General features: G+C 41.4%; 1 protein-coding gene across 3 annotated transcripts in view; it reads right to left on the bottom strand.

Moving 5' to 3' along the window:
* The window catches only part of PDIA5 (protein disulfide isomerase family A member 5), a 140,374-nt gene that overhangs the window by 103,568 nt on the left and 18,672 nt on the right, over positions 1-18,134 (bottom strand). For all 3 annotated transcript variants that reach the window (XM_081925165.1, XM_081925167.1, XM_081925166.1), the window contains exons 2-3: positions 10,204-10,330; positions 5,164-5,251 (exon numbers count right to left, since the gene is read on the bottom strand). In XM_081925165.1, the coding sequence (XP_081781291.1) occupies positions 5,164-5,251; positions 10,204-10,330 (215 nt within the window). The remainder of the gene's footprint in view (positions 1-5,163; positions 5,252-10,203; positions 10,331-18,134) is intronic.

Genomic DNA, 18,134 nt, shown 5'->3' with positions numbered 1-18,134 from the left:
TATTACGTGCACATCCTGGCACACTGACTGCAGTGCTTAAACATTTACCGAACTGCAATGACAAACTTCACCTCCAGCCCTAGTAGTTAGCCTTTTATTTCTAATCTAGATCTAATGCACTGGATTTTCCACAGTATAATGGGAACATTCTGCTTAAAACTGACAAGCAACAAAAAGTAGATATCATGCGTACACTGTGAAATCTCACCAGACATTATTAATTCAATATTCCAATGTCTCCTCCTCTGCAAATCATTCAAACATCAGACACCTTGGGCAAGGACTCCCTAATTAAAACATGGGAAGGCTACAATAAGTAAGTATTTCTGTCACATCATTTGTGGGCCTTGCATCCTTAGTTGAACATGCTCTGTGTGGATTATGCAGAGAGCAACACGTGGAATGAAACGATGGGTGGTTCAGATTTAAACCTATCATTAAATCATATTACTGTCCTATAGGAGATAGTATGGGGAACCTCTGGTCCTCCAATGCTATGAGACTCCAATTCCCATCAGTACCAAGCATCATGGCCAATGGTCAGGATGATGTGAGTTGCAGTTCAGCAAGATGGGGGGGGGGGGCACAGGCTTCCCACCCCTGTTGGCTGGGATGCTTGAGGAATTTATTCTGTGAATTCCAAAGTGAACTGACCTAACCCCCACAGGCTAATGTGTGGATTGAGCTTCTTCAGGTTCTGCACTTCTCCCAAATTTGTTATATAGCTCTAGACTGAAAAACACACCAAAATGAGTTACAGAATGGTTATTTTAGGATACAAAAGGTTTTGAAATGCATACACTGAGATAAAATATTTAAATATATTAATGCAAAAACAGGAAATAGCATTACTATGAATAAATACATGCAAAATTGATGCTGACTGGTAACAGACTGATTCATCCACCCCTAGATGAGGGTATACCAAGTATAGCTACATTTATAATTAAGGCTTCCAAATTGAAACTGCCTTTTAGAGGGTTCACCAGAATCATTTGCTGTTGTGCACAAGGGAGATGTTCACTGAACACAACGTCAAGTGCCCTTGTGGGTTTGAAGTTAAAAGCCCTGCATGCATGGGGACCTAGAACATGGACAGAGTGCCACGTGAAATATCCCAAAACCTTTTGAAACAAAAGGGATTGGGGTGGGAATCAGCATCTGTAGTAGCAGATAGCCTGACCCAATCTGAAACTATACAGAAGTGTAAGAAAATAAGAATCCTACTGGATCAGATTGAAAGCTCCCCTCAAGTGTGGGTTGGGGTTCATTTCAATACTAGGCAAACTGTTACACTTTAACACAGTGACTAAGGGACAGGCAATGCATTAGCTGGCCCCTTTCAGACACTGCACTAACCACAGTTAATGTGTATCATAATTCTATGCCCGGACAACACGGTAAACTGTGGTTAACCAAAAACATGGCAAACTGTGGTTAACCAAAAACAGAAGATTCCAAACTCCACAGAAGGAGAGGGGAGCAGAGCGTGCGTGAAAACAAGGCTTGCTGTGGCTGTTCCTGGTTGTGGTATGCAAACTGGACCGATGTATAGCTTACCTTTTGTCACACAAAGCCTTTATGGCAGGTTCCACTATTGCCACAGTACAAGCCTTTCAAGTCAAAAGCAGTGATGAGAGGGACATAGTGGCCTTTGTGGACTAGATACATTGCCTGTGCTTGTTTTAACTTGAAAACCTAAGCAGTGGTGGGACTGTTCCACCTTCCAAAACACATAGGAATCCCAAGAATTACACCCATAAATATTTTCCAATGAACACACAAGGAAGAAGTAGTGCCACAATTTAATTTACTTCAGGATGAACAACAAGACTGCACAATAAAGAAGCAGTTTTGAGAATAGCTCCGTGGACAATGCTGGGATCAACAAAGAGATAATAAAATGATGTCGCCTGATAATAGCTGGGGCAGCATCTTCCTTTCTCCGAAGTCAAGAGTAAAACAGTAGCTATAAGAAACAAAACACAGCCAATTTCATAAAAGGCAGAGCTGTCATCGCTGCAGGGAGAGCAGAAGGCAGCAGCCACACAGCACAGCATGCCTGCCAGCCTTGCCAACACACATACACACACAATGTTTCTTTCTTCCTCTGTTCAGAAAACTCGCTATACTGTGTGATATGAGAAGCAAAGCCAAAAAAATAAATAAATCTGTGCTACTGGGAAAGGAGAACATAGCAGCCAAACAAACCGCTCCTTGTCAATATTTGTCAAACAAACTGGGCATACACAGTAAATACCCCCCAACATCTGTGTAATTTGCTCCTCCAGCAACATGTGTTTGCAATGGGAGGGTCTCTCTGTCTCTCTCCTCAGGCACCTCCCTGAAGCAGTTCTTTTTAAGACTTGTGGTTTCAAAGTGCCTGCAAAAAAAGCTAAGTCATTGGGGGCTGATGACAGAAAGACACACCAAGGCATTTCCTTATTGTGGGATGGTATCTGAAGAAGTGTGCATGCACACGAAAGCTCATACCAAGAACTAACTTAGTTGGTCTTTAAGGTGCTACTGGAAGGAATTTTTTTTGTTTTGACTATGGCAGACCAACACGGCTACCTATCTGTAACTGAAACCAACATAGAACTTTCTTTCCAAGAATGCCATGAGAAACAATAAAAAATGCAGAAAATGAACTCTGCCCAAGGCAAAACACTGACACAAGCTTAAATCATTGTTTGATTTGCAACACATTTCTCCCAGTTACTATTCAGATCCAGCTTCTTACTTAAACACAAACACACACTGAATCTTTTAAAAGATTTAGCAGTTTCTGCTAGGACACATACAATTGTAGAGTTGGAAGGGACCACAAGGGTCATCTAGTCCAACCCCCTGCAATGCAGAAATCTTTCACCCAACGGGGGGCTCATGATGCAAGACAGCCAACGAATCAAAGCACAAAAGTATATTTTGGGAAAGCATTAGTGTTTCCAGAGACATATCAACAGCCCCTCTGAAGGTTTGACTCCAAAGTTACATGCAAGAATATAAGACAGTGATTTTGCTGAAGGGCATGTAGTGACATTTAGTTAGTGGCACAACATTGTCAGACGCTACATAGAACAGAGAAGCAATGTGGTTCCTGCCAAGAAGGCTCATGATCTAAGTTCAATAGGACAAAAGTGAAGGAGAGGACATGACCTGAAGATGGAACAGTGAGGCTTGGGGAGGGTCAAAGTGATACCAGAGGTTTTAAGGAAGGCAGTTGTGTGAGAAGCAATTTAAGCATTGCAGCTAAGTCCATGTTCACTTGAACAGTTATTACAGTTCGAAGAAGTCCACAATGGAAGTAAAATCATTGAAGGAAAGGAAGGATCCACTAAAGGGATCTCACTCTAGAAAGAACAGCAGAGGAACTCCTGGGATAGGGAATACTTTAGCAGAGTAGCTTCTAAAATTCTGAATGGGGGAACCATGTGAATCAATTGTGAATCCAAATTCATTTTTTGATACGTCGAGCAGAAACTGGAACCAATTACTTTTTTAAAATGAACTTGCCAGGCACTGATCAAAGACTATTTTTTAAAAAAGATAGTTTGGACTTTGGAGTCAGTGTAAGACCCAACACATCCTCAGTGCTACTCTCAAATCTGCTTTGTGAATCAAACAATCCTGGAGCCATTCCAAGAAAAGTACTTTTGCAGCTCATACAAGTGGCATGCAGCAAAATTCATTAAGATGGGGATAGCTAACCCGTGGCCCTCCAGTTGGTGTTGGACTCCCAACAGTCCCAGCCCATCAGCCCCAGTCAGCATGGCCAGTGGTCAGGGACGGATGGAAGTAATAGTAATAGTACAGCAGCATTGGGTTAGCCAATCCTACATTAACGCAGTATCTGTAAAGCACACTTAAAGGTTCGGGCGATACCAACTATATTATGAATTATATTTAATAACCAGCTAAAAGAGATTCTCAAATAAATTCCAACCACGTAATAGAAGCATAGGAAATTCTCCACAAGCAAAGTAAAGGCGTAACAGAACGTTCAGTGCCTTACCACTGCCTATCCTCCTCCTCTCAAGAATATGCTGAACATATACAAAGATGTACTTAAATATGACGTTTCTCCCCTTAAAATGGTACCCTGGAAGGTGCTAGAAGCACACCAAAAGCTTATATGCACTGAAATCCTCCATACTCCTCTGACAGAGGGAGAAACAAATAACTTAAAGATTACTTGAATGCAAGATCCTGCATTCTCTGGAGGTTTTAACCAGGGATGAGGAACCTGTGCCCCTCCCAAGTGCTGTTGTACTACAACCCACACAATCCCTGACAATTGGCCATGCCAGCTGGGGCCGATAGGACTCCCAGCAACATCTGGAGGGTCATAAACTTATCAAAGGCAAGTGATCTAAATCTCCCAGGACCAACGATACCTCTCGGTCAGAATATTGCAGGTTTTATCCCTTTGTTCGGTTGTTCTCCCTAAAGTGAGGGGTACCGGGAAGACCACATAAAGCAGCAGACCAGCATGTAGGGGACAGAGGATGATAATACTGCCTGAATGAATGGGGCCAAGGAGGAATGTGGTAGTTACAGAGTGTTGCGCAGAATGGCAGCAGGTGGCTCTGCCTGTGTGATATTAGTGTCAAAACCTGCAGATGCTAAAGTTAGGCATGTTAGAAACAATATAGCAGGCATGTCCAACAGGTAGATTGTGACGTCCGTGGTAGATCACTGTCCAGGTCAACAACTTTGACCTGAACCCCAAAAAGGGGGTAGATCACTGCTAATTTTTAACTCTGTTAGTAGATCGCAGTCTCTTGGGAGTTGGCCACCCCTACAATACAGTGCTATTGAACTTAATTCATTCTGGAGGTCCGTTCTTAACCTGAAACTGTTCTTAACCTGAGGTACCACTTTAACTAATGGGGCCTCCCGCTGCCACCGCCGCGCGATTTCTATTCTCATCCTGAAGCAAAGTTCTTAACCTGAGGTACTATTTCTGGGTTAGTGGAGTCTGTAACCCGAAGCATCTGTAACTCGAGGTACCACTGTATAGGAAGCCGTGGGGAACAAAGGACAATGCTTTCTTCTTGCCACATAAAGCACACAACAGCAGCAAAATCTTGCTTGTTTAGATGTGGGCAATTCACCAGGTGGGAGAAGGGAGGGCACCATAATGGGCAGGACATTACATACCCGCAATCTATCCATGATATAGTACCTCGGCCTTTCACCGCTTGGGCTACATCAGATAATAACCTGAGTGAAGTGTCAGCAGCAGCCGCTGGAAAAGAGAGCAAAATAAACAAACAAATAAATAAATAAATAAATGTATTGTATGTATTGGAACAATAATATCCAGTGCAACTCTGCAAAATTCTTTGCTGAAACACTTTCACCAAGTTCTCCCTGCCAGAAAACAAACAGTTGCCAGAGGCAGCATAGGCTTTTCCCTCAACATTTTACTAAGGGCTGGGATCCAAAGAGCCACTTTAGATATGCCCAAGAATTTGAGCGTGCTCAGTAGGATTTTAGATTCTTCCTTCTTTGGAGACTCTGCTCCATACCACACACTGTTTCTGAATGTCAGTTTCAAGTGTGGTTTACCATCTGTCATGGATGTTGTTGAAATGTCACACACCCAAAACCTCCTTAGGTACTTGGAAAAAAATTACATTCACTTTAGGTCAATGAATACAGTAAGGCAGATGTGATGAACCTTTGGCCCTCCAGATGTTGCTGAACTACAGATCCCATCATCCCTGGCCTTGCTTGCTGGGGCTGATGGGAGTTGTAATACAGCAACAATTGGAGGGCCCTATCTGCAGTAAGGAAACTATGTTTGCCTACCTTTCATCATGCTGATCTTCATGGCTAAGCAATTTCCTCTCTAGCTTTTAGCTTCCCCAAGCAAGTATGTCCCTGCTCCCATTCATTTCCCCTTCCATGTGCTTGGGCAAGTTTCAACACTGACAAGTAAGTTTTTGTTTTAGTCAGTCCATACCAGGACACCAAGAACAGAGTCAGCACAGGTTTTAAGTAGAGGCCAGTATGAGATGCCTCCGTGTTTGTTTGGCAGCATGAGACAGTCTCCCACCCCTGAGCTGTACTTGGGAAGATACAGCCAGAACCAACCCATGTTCTGAATCAGGACCCTGCTGGTGTTCAAGAATAGCAAGAGTCAAATACGAAGCTGCTCAATGTGCATCTAGTTGTTGTCCCACCACACCATGCCCATCTCTCAAGTCCCATTAACTGGACAGCTCTCCTACTATTCTAGAAACCTTATCTCTGATTCATTGGACAGCTCACCATCCTCAATGGCAAGATTGAAATCTGAGCCATGGTGATGAGAACAGTAAGATATCTTCAGACATATAAAATATATTTTCTAGGGAGGGAAAGTTGAACTCTGAGAAGACTGTCCCCTTTCCTTGCAATTTTTACTCAAGTAAGTAGAGTTTTGCATAACATTAGTTAATATTTTTACCACAACTGCGTTTAGCTATATCGTTAAGTGTGAATATTTTACACATGTAAATCTCCTCCATCTATTTAGAGAGCTAATCTTAGCTTCTTTTCCATTGCTTAATGTGAAAAATCTGATAGATTGTTTTTAACAGTCAGATTCAGCTCCGATATGTGTCATGCATCAGATATGAGGCACATATTTTTTAAATAAAAAAATGATAGTAAGATAACGTTTACAGAAATCTTTTTGGAAATATTAATGCCCTCCTATTCTGTATGTTTGGATATGCTGTTAGATACTCCTCTTGAGAGCAAAAAAACAAGACACATAGGCCAGCACTGCTTTAAAATCCTCTTTCAAATTCAGAGAATGAAGTTAGAAACCATGTTGCAAATTGAACTTTAAGAGTTAGTACAGAAAGACAAGAGCAGAAAATGAGCTTGCTATTCTACCTTATGCTACCAATAACATAAATATTTTAACAGCCATTAGGTCACATGAGCATCCATTAAAAGCTATTTCACTTTCTAGAGAAATTGAGGAAAAGTTTATCCTTCTGCTACAAGTGCCTTATCTGAATTTTAAAGGAAATCTTACAGTAGAGAGGTAGGTGAAGAGGAACAGCATTTTCACTCTTCTCCCCTGCTACTATCAAGCCCACTGTTTTAGAATGCATGGATAGAGAGAATCTGATACACCGTCATAGTGCTGTGAGGAGAGGAAGAATCCCAAATACCCTTCAGGAACAACCAGCAGGAGACTCCAGGTGCTCACACTCCTACATGGTCATGTGGTTCCAAAACAGGTGAGAGGCAGCTCACACACAGTATGAATTGAGGACGTTCCTTCTCAAACATAAAAAGTGAACGTTATGGGAATATTATAAAGGCAGACTGACAGATGTGAAGAGGAATTCTAATTAGCACCTACATAATCCCTTCATTTAAGATAGTTCTTCTCCACAAACAACTTCTACTGCAGAGAAAGGTAACTCGGGTTTACATTATATTAAGAAAAGAGGTAGCAATATCCCAACTCTGAAAGATAATTCCACTCTACAGATTTGTTGAGCTATTCCTTGTCGATGACAATGTGCATTGTTTTGCTGATAATTAGCAATCCACATTATCTTGCAAGTTATATATTTACTTTTAAAATATAATTATTAATTAGTGGGTATACTGTATGATATAGTTCTGGATTTCTAAATGCTCAATGGCCTTTCTAAATCAGATTGTTCCCATGCGGTGTCCCGATTTTTTTGAAAATCTTACTAGCACTGTGGGCCTTTTTTATTATATGAAATGCACAAATGAAATTAATTATATTCTCTGATAACCAACAGCCATAGCAGACCATAATGTTTCTGCTTTCTACTTGTGGCGTGCTGCAAATAGTATGATATACATTATTCTGTATTATCAATAAAATGTACTTATTATTTAATTATTCACTGCTATCAATGTGCATTGTGCTTTACAGTGTACATAAGGTCAGGTCCTTGCCTCCCAAATCTGAATTTGACATAGGAAATTATACTGGACACAGTGGGTTTAAATTCTGCATAAGAATGCATGGGGCCAGTATTGGTTACCTCTTCTGGAAGAGCCATAAAGACCAAAAAACAAACAAACCCCACATCAACAGGAGTAGACAAATGTATATGCTCCTGGACGGCACTCTAACAAGATAAAAAAGTATTTAAATATCAGTGACGTGTATAAAGAGATGAGCAATGAAAATTACTCTCTGGGAATACTACCCTCTGTCAGAGGCACCATCTCCCCAATATCACATATGCTAGCTTATGTGTGCAAAATCCCACCTGACATTTATTAAAGGGGAGTGAGAGAAAGGGATGGGTGTAGTAACAGATGACAAATGGAGCTATGCAGTCCCTTAGTGGTGGAGAGGCCATTTCTAAGTGTTGTTCACCACTGGTCCTTCCCTAGTAACTCTGAAGAAGTTTTTTCATTGGAACAAGTGTTTCAGGACACTTTATAGCTGAGTCCTGTTGAATTATTTTGACTTTGATATTAGCACAGACATTACTCCAAACCATGGTTTGTATTTAGAATCTGAACCATGTACTGAACTTCCAAACTCACAGGCAAATCATGCATTATTTCCACTTGTTTTCTTTTATTTTCTGACAGCTGAGCAATCTAGGCTCTGGGGGGAACTGTGGACATAACTATTGTTTGTCAACTCCGACAGCACTCGAAATCACAAACCCACTTTAAACCATGGCTGCAGCTTCTGGTCTGCTGGCCAATCTTCTTAATCATAGTTTTGGAAGGTGGCTTAATCAAGCATCTGTTCCCTTTCCTGTCACCTCCATTATCTAATTAATCAATAGAAATTAGTAAAAGAGTCCTGACTTAGTAGCAAGAAGAGATGAACCTCAGTCACTTAAGATTCCATAAAATTCTGCCCTTTAATCTAATTATGTTGCAGTCAATGTAATATATTCTAAAATCAGATAAGTTAAAAAAAAACCTAATTCTTGAATAAGCTTCCCCAAACAAGCTACTTGGGAGAAGCAGCTCTCCCCCTTTCAGAATAAGCAACAAGGGGGCTTAAGCCTAAGAGCAACTGAAAACTGTGTAATAAAATTTAAAAACCACCATCTCTTGGCTTGTTCCTCTTCCTCGCCCAAAGGGGGGACTCAAGGAGGGAATAAAAAAGCATTAAAGAGACCAATTTGATCTAATTTCCAAGCTAATGTGCAGATCATACATCTCCTGGCCAAGTAAATATCATAGCCATGAAATATTAGGCGTAATTAGCCTTTCTGCACACAGTGCCCTAAATGGGCCAAGCTCTTGCAAATAATCTTGCCAAAAGCAGCTCACAATCCAGTGCAGACAATTAAAAAGAGAAAGAAAGAAAGCAGAAGAAAAGCTGTACTATAGAATCAGGGATGGAGGCAGAAGGAGGAAACCAGCAGAGAAAATAAGTTGATTGTAACTGAAAGAGACAGCAAGTGGGTGGCTAGCAGACAAGAAGTTAAGAAGGGTATTTCAAGCGGAGGTGAAGCATAAGAAGATGCAAACGGAACAGACCAAAGGGGGGGGGGGAGAGAGAGAGAGAGAGAGAGAGAAGGAAACAGAAGGATAAACACAAATGCTGGTGACACCAACTTGGTGTGTGGGGATGCTTGTATAACTAGGCGTAGAGGAAGGAAAATTGCTCTTTTTCACACACAGTGTTTATATATTATATATATATATATGATAAAGGGCAAATAAAACTATTGCTGAGAACATCCTTGATGTGTGTTAAGAGAATAAAGGGAAAAGAAATGGTATGAAGAGTGCCTCAAGGCAAAATAATGGAATGACTTGTGTGATGTTAAGCCGAAAAGCTCCACCAGATCTGCCTCCATCTGCGCTTCTCGTTATAGGACTGCTCTTACAAAACAGAAGCGATACATCATTTTATTTATAAAAGTTATAACATTAAAAAAACTTATTTTGTTCGGTGTAAGGACAGGAAGGAAAATAGCAAGGGAGAAATGAATTCATTCCGGGGGGGGGGGGGTCCCAAAGTTTTATCAGCAAATGCTTGCATTAGTCTGCAAAACAGTCTGCTATTTATCAGATATACAGTATATAAGGTCTGAAATCAAGAATTAGCTTTAAAAAAATAATAATAATCCTTGCTCTTTTAGTTATCCTTTCAACATTCAGCCACTCAGCATTATTTGTTAACATATTAATTGCTCTTAAGCCTTTGCTTGCTTTTTAATGAGCAGCACTCACAAGATTTGGAATATAGCACCAAGACATTGTTCCGTGTTCTCAGGAGCTTCTTGAAGTCCTTCTGATCACTAATTTTCTCTATCAATGGGGACATCTTTGCTGATAATAGGCAGGCTGGAAAGATGGTCTGCAATGGAAAGACAAAGAGAAAAACAAACAGGCACATTACTATTACGACACAATCTGTTTGCATGACAGGGCGCAGCAGAGCCAAAGGGGGCTGAATACAAAACAGGCAGCAATAAAACATGTGACCTAGGTATGGGGTTAAACAGGCCACAGCTGTATTGATTACAGATGTCAGCAGGTTTTGGCATAGGGAATGGGTATGTCTCCTTAAATCAACCAGCCCACTTGCGAGTTGTGGATCAGCAGGGTTGATCAAGGTTACAGGTCACCCTATGACATGCATCAATTCCAGGAAACCTCCATAACCACCATTTTGGGGTGCTATGGCCTGTCAGCCCCCAAGTTGAGTGTCCGGACAAGTAGCTCCTCCCCAAGCTCTACAACCAGTGGAAGAACAAAGTGGCAGTAACTTTTCCTGCCAACTACCCACACTCTTGCACACTCCTAGGGTGGATCTACACACAGGGGAAAAAACGCTATAAATAAGTCAGAAATTAATTCATTATAACAAAAGGGGGAGAACTATGTAAGATCACATAGAAAAGTTTTTTGCTCTACAGCGCCATCTGGTGTTGCGTATTTATAACACATTCAAAACAGTTTTTTGACTAATGTAGCCGAGTCCCTATTTAACCATGGTTTGGTACAGCATCACATGTGAACTGGACATGCCTTCCCAGACACAAAGACCTACCTGAAGCCTAAAAAATGCAGCTATGAGACAAATGTATCCCTAAACAGGTAAACAAGTGAAAGCCCCACTGTAGGGTAGGGATGGGAAAGAAAGCAATGCCCAAATTTCAAACCACTATGAGTCATAGGACTAGAAAGCCATCTCATAGCAGGGCAGAACACTGGTTGACCTTGCTCAATTTAGTCTACACAAACTGGCAAAGGCTCTCCAGGGTTTCAGACAGGGGACAATCCCAGTCCTACCTTGACACAAAACATGTGCTCTCCCAATGACCTATGTCCCTTCCTCTGCTTGATGCAGCAAGCAATCCTGGGACACCAATGGAAACAGACCCCAAAGAGGTCACAGAGAAACTATAAGGGTTTACAACGGGGGGACAACAATCCCTCACACCATTCAGCAAGGTAGTGGCATTGGTTTCCATTAGAACTGCATGGTAAATATATATTAGACGCAATTAAGAGGCCTAATGTGGGCACTCAAAACAGGTTCCTATTAGAGAACCCAGCAGACACAATGCTATCCATGGCCGCAGCTTCTACACATTCCTGGAACAGGTATCACTGACCAAAATAGACATCACCTGTATTCATCTTTTTCAGAACGAAAGGGATCGCGAGGAAGGGTATGCAGTAGCAAAGGATGATTTTTCAAGGATCAATATGAACGCCAAAAAATCCCACTTTATTTTCATGGCAATCAACATTGCTGTTGGAGGCTATAAGGGATATTGCAATTATTGCATTCTCTGCCTCCCACTGTCTGTAGGCAAGCTGTTATTGAGTCTAACTCTTGAACAAGAGACATACATTCTAGCCCTGTAGTCTATTAAAACACTGTGTTTCTCCTGCAGCCTCTTCACTTCCCCATTCAATGCTATTACTTAGTGAAAGCCTCACCCTCCCCAACTATGTGTTTTTAATATCCGCTGCACCGGTTTGGAGCTATGAAGAGTGAAAAACTGAAGAAAGTTTGAATTCAAACACCTCACACAAAGAGGTGATCAAATAAGACGAACAGTAAATGTGTAACTTTGAAATGCAGCCCTGCATGCACTGATATGATGGTAATACACCAGGGATGCTGAACTGAGGACAGCATTCCCTGTGACTTACTCCTCAGGGAATCACATACCAGGAGCGGAGTTGGTAGTGGCCAGGGATAAAAGTGGGCAGGGCAACCTCTCTCTCTCTCTCTCTCTCTCTCTCTCCCTGCCCCCCCATTCTGCTATCCCAAGTAAAGTTGTCCCTCACCACATGTGACAGTAGTCTCTCATTACACACAACCTGCTCAGACAGAATATATGTGACCTGCTGCGCTGCCTAAACCCCTTTGCCGTTCATGTGATTTCTCAGGGGAAGTGTGCATTTTCAGAGGCCAGAAAAATGTGCTGCAGCGCACTCATTTCTTTAATGTGTGATTACAGGAACAGTTCTAAGAATTAACATGCCGTGTCTGTAATTAATGCTTGTTCCCTTCTTATAGCTATGAGGGGGTGTCCAGTATTACTTTCTGCCTGCTGAGTCTAAAAGCTGAAGTGACTTACTTTAAAATGCAGTGCTTACCTGCTCAAAGCTTCCAATACACTGCAGCAAGTCATGTGTCTCTGGAGAGTAAATAGCACACTATGTAAATTAGGATTTTAATACAATCAAATGGATTTTAACCAAGTCTCACCATCACCAGATTCTGTAGCAAAATCCAGGTGGCCTTATTAAAAGAGATGTTTACAGAGGTAGCTTGGAATTATTCGTCCCAAAAATGGAAATGAGGCAGTGCAAGTTTCAGTAGAGTTTTGCTGCAGCATCATACACCCCCTGGGGGAAACACAATCTTAGGCACTACATGCCTCCACACACTTGTGTCTTCTGTGTCGCTTCTGTTGTATGACACAGCTTGCAAACATTAATTCCTGTCAAACAGTGTTTAAAACATGAATTTATATCCCAAAAGCAAATTCTGCCTTATGTTATACCCCCCAAATGATTCATGCAGTAACGGAGAATTTCCTCAGTTTCTGCTCTGAACCATGGGCGCAGGTGCCATGCCATTTCCCTTGTATGGCGGGCCTCCAAGTATCCCACTGGCACTTGCTGAATAAATTACCACCATTTCCTCTGTATTAAGATTAATGTCTTGCCCTGTCGAGGCCACAGAACCTAAATGTTCACTACAAGTGTTCTGTGCTGGCAGGTGGAATATGGAGATCTGCATATTCATGCTTAGGCCTCTGCATCAGATATTCAGTAGGTGATCGAGGGCATCCCAAGAACTCGTCACCTTGAGATAAGCACTGTGGACTACATGACATTTGCAAGTTGATAAGAGTTAAAAAGTCGGATAATGCAATTCTCTTTTCAGAAGCAGCTCCGTGCATTAATTCAGACATCAGGCCACACTCCTCTAAGCAAGACACTGGGCTTCCTCTGTAAACAGCTGCTAGGAGTTGTCATTAACTCACTTGGGACTCCATGCAGTTGTAATGTCTCTCTCACGTGAATGAGGAACAGGAAGCATAATCTACTTAAATCTTTTCCCAGAGGTGTGAGGGGATCCATCTTAATAACTCTGGAGTATGACAAGGGTGATGGGTGTTATTTTTGACCAATGGCTTTTTTAGACATCCTTCTTCTGGGCCTTGAGAATGTCATGAGACCAAATGCTCTAATATTCCTCTTCTCCCCTTCCCACCCCTCATTGTTTAGGTTTTTTATGTCAGTTAGTAGGGAGTGCCTGGCACTGCCCAGGAATTTTTTTTTTTTTTTTAGAAACCAAAAAATATTGTGATTTTTAAGTGGATTGTGTGTTTTGTGAGCTTGGGCCACTCACATAAAATACTGGGCAATTCAAAATGGCATCTTCATTCGAAGTGGAACCTGGTATCCAGACATTGATGAAGGCTGCTACCACAATCTCAGGAACTCTCATGCTGTGTGTGGCAATGGTATCTCAAGAGGTGGCCAAATCTATGCCAAAAAAACCATTGACATCACACCAAAGTCAAATTCCTCTAACATTAAATCCAGGAATTTCAAGTAAGTTAGATACAATTTTAACGTTAAACTGAATAATGAGTATATTATTTTTTTGTCATTTTAAAACACCCAGACAGAAAGAGCAAAGAGGAAAAAGCAAAAACCTCTGGCCAAATTCATCAAGACTAGTATGCTACCAAAGGAACACACTTTATGAATGCTGGGATATGACTCAAGGGATAGATTCACACTACATTGTTTGCAAAAAGACTTCACAGAAGGTGCTACAAGCCAGTCTAGGCAATAAAAAAACCCCTCTATTCATTTGTTTTACACCCAAGGTCACAGAAACGGATGAGCACATGTTACGAGGTCAGGAAAGTTGACACACATTTCTGGAAAGGAAATCTGTCTGCTTCTCCTGTGAAGCTCATAACAAGCAATAAGAATCGGACACAACTACTGAAGCTTGCTGTTCGACATGTGCAAGAGACACATCCACAACCTGTAAAGTCAAAAATTAATTTTGTTGAAGGCATCAACGCACTTGCAGCTTTGGAATCCAGTTTCTGAATTACTGAAAGACAGTGCTTTTAATAGCATCATTACATTTGTTAGATAAACAGGATCCCATCAAGCCAGAAATGATCTGATGTGGGTTCCAGCTGAAGAGGGCATCAATTATTCTTGTAGGTATACAGGAGATAAAAGTGAACAAGCTGTTAAAAGGACTGCAGTGGCAGTAATGGCTTTCCTCCCGTCATCATGTGCATATGCACTGTTGCTGAGAGCTGCTCTGAGCGATGAAACATTTTCTGTCTCTGCAGTCTTAGTCACTCAGCTCACTTCTGCAATGCCCCTGTGAAGGAACTCATCAACATTTTGTGTATGAAATTGTTCACATCTAACACGATTTAGCTATCTTACTGTTGAAGCAGAATGCAAGCCAGAGGTGTCACTGGTACTACCTTGTTCTGTTTGCTTGGATAAGTTTCACACCGTTTCCTTCTCCAATGGTAACAGAAGGCTTGAGGAAGTGCGTACAATCATATTTCTTTTGGATCCTTGCCGATCATGGATGGTTCCGACTGTATGAGAAAAGAACTGGCCCTATGCAGAAGAGTATAAAAGTGCCCTTAAGAGAGAAAGGTGCCATCATCTCTTAAGGAAGCAGCAATCAGGCTCCTTTTGGATGCACTGCCCCACAATTAGTGGGGCAGCCATGCATAGCTGCATTCAAATATCATTCAAATAACAGTTTGTTTATTCATCCAAACCAAACTGCTCAAACACAATGGGTATCAAACCATGGTTTGAAGCTGGTTTGCAAAATACAGATTATGCTAACCGTGGTTCACCGTTGTGTCAAAAATCACAAGCCATTGATAGTTCACAGTTAAGATTATTACACAACCTCAAGAAACTGCTGCCCCATGGAGACAAGAGATGAAGTAAATTGATGAGCAGTTGTGAGAGGAACACACAACCAGGGTGTGCCTGCTATACATCTGAAAGCTCAAACTATGGTGTGATTCTGGGTGGCACAAACCTTAGTTTTGCACAGTATCTGGACTGACACGGCAAAATAAGAAGGGACTTCAAAGTACTTTAAACTATGTGCCAGCCATACTTACTATCCCTAAATTCAAGACTCAAAACTCATTTATACCCGACTTGGAACATATAATCAGATTCTGCAGTTACAAATTATTCACTTTGTAAAGGCCTAAGGGAACATAAGCTCTGGGATTCATGTACTATATTCAGATTGAATGACTCTGGGGTGTTAAAACCAATGTGCAAGAAATTACAAGACTACCACTTTTATCTAAAGTGTTTTTCTCTCTCTCCTCTTCTTTCCCTGATCTTCAGAGCTGAATAATTATCAGGGTTTTTTTAGATTTTCCATTTAGCCTTCAGGGCAATATTTATTAGTGAGATAGTCCCTTGAGTTCTTCCATTAAATTTTCCAGCAATCTCTGTAAATTGTAGAATTGTTGCTCATGCAGGCATAGAAAGACCACTTGCCTGCATTCCAGATAAACATGAGAACTATTTAACGTTTGTTAAAAAGATGCAGGACTTGTGTAAGGGTGCATTTTTCAAATTTTATAAGCTGCAAAACTGGATTACACTTGACCAGGGCAGCAGTGTCTACACAAAATCTAGCTCACTTTTACAAGCACCTGAAAAGCTCACCTTATGACATGACTATTGTAATTAATTTAACGTGATTTTCAACCATTCACAACCTGTTCTGGAGGTTTCACATAGTAACTGTGATGCCCAGAGAGCTGTTTCACTCACTGTAAAACGCTAGCGTGCTCAGCAGGTTTCCCACACCAAGTTGGTGACTTTCCACCATATGCAGGGTTGTAGCATTGTTGGACTTAAGCTACAAGGCCTTGAACTCACATCACTGTCTAGTCATGAAGCTAATTGGATTTTCTTGAGCAAATCACTCTTTCACAGCCACTTTATTTTCTCCTTCTTTCAGGTCATACTGGGCATTCAGCTAAATGCTGAACTCTGCAAAAAGTGAAAGCTAGAAACCAAAGGGTGGTACCCTCCATTATTAGGAATGTATATGTTTTTGGAGCTGCTCTGATCACAAGAAGGGATTGCCGCGACATTTTTCTTGGTTCCCCAATTACACAATACACTGCTTAACATGAACAGGCTATGATCACGTGTCAACAAAGTGGGAAATGAGTAGCCAGTTACAAACACAGAAACATTCTGCTCCCTTTTGCTGCAACCATCTTGAGCCTACTGCCTTGCTGTTTTCCAGCTAGGAACAGACCAGGTGTTCCAAATGACCCACAGCCCTCAGATTCCCTGTACAGCTCACTCTCAGCTAGTGATTTTGTCTTATCCGCTTCACTGATAATGTGTGTAAGAATCAGCTTGACCCAACTTGGGCCCTGATGGGGTTTTGTATGCTAAATCAAGCTCCTGACCCATAGATTGTAAACTATACACAGAGACAGGAAGCAATTACGCTACTAGAACAGAATTCTCTGATGAGCCACACTAAGCACATGAAGTGCAAGATGTTTGTAACCTTGTTGGCCCTGCAGACTGACACACATTTTAAGATGTAGCAAGCTTTTCTGAAGCAGCAGAGTTTTCCTTCAGGCCCTCTAGACACCAGCACTTTACAGTAATAAAATGTGAAAGCTTAACTCTGTATGCAGATAGATGTAACATTTCTGCAGCAGTGGGAAACACTACTGGGGGTACAAGACAACCCCATTTTGACAGCTAAGTATTGTTTCTGCTTTACCATCAATGCCACAGAGTAAGCTCAATAATGAGGTCTCATCCGTGTAGTAAACCAACCTGCTGCATATCTGCAAGCTCAAATCTTGTTTTGGGTTCTCAGCTATCAGCATTCCATGCTCTTGACTGGCAATGACTACCCAGGATCTTAGAGATCTTCTACATCCCCAGCTACCTGGTGCCAAGGAGTGGGCTAGGCTAGAGACACTTCTGCACATGAAGCCTGTGTTCCACCATTGAGCTATAGCCCCTCCCTTCAGTTTTATATAAACTCAATTAACATGCAGCTCCTTGAACACTGTCAGAAGAGAAGGGTTTACCCTCCACATCCCACTCATTCTCAATGAAGTGGTCTTTGCAAGTTGACTTGTTTTTTTCCCTTCCTCCCACACAAGTTTTTCTTTTTCCCATTCAATACCCACACTTTTAAAATGCAATTGTTGGCAAACCAAAAATTCTCCATGCCAAGGCAATCTTGGCATCATTTTAAAGCTCAAAGCACAGATTTGGGACAATCTAAATCATTATGTTAATATGCACAAAAGCTAGGATACATATTAAAATGCCTGAATGGCTGGAGCACCTAAATCATATTTTCAGTCAAAGTAATTTGCCTTGGTCATATAAGTTCTAAGGTCAATATATCAGATATACTCATTTTGTATTAGAATACTGTGAGATGCAATACTGGTAAGTTGCTTCTAGACTGGAGAGAAGTAGCATACTTGGGAACAGATGCAGGTATCAGTGGCTTACCTATTTTGTGTCACTTCCTTGAATAACAAACTGAGAGACTAGACTGAACAGAGAGAGGGAGACGATAATGTTTCCTTGTGAAGACTGTGCAGAGC

Source organism: Podarcis melisellensis, assembly GCF_964234715.1.
Source record: "Podarcis melisellensis genome assembly, chromosome: 1".
NCBI lineage: Eukaryota > Metazoa > Chordata > Lepidosauria > Squamata > Lacertidae > Podarcis > Podarcis melisellensis.
The sequence above is the reverse complement of the archived record's forward strand: the minus strand, read 5'-3'. Positions and strand labels throughout refer to the sequence as shown.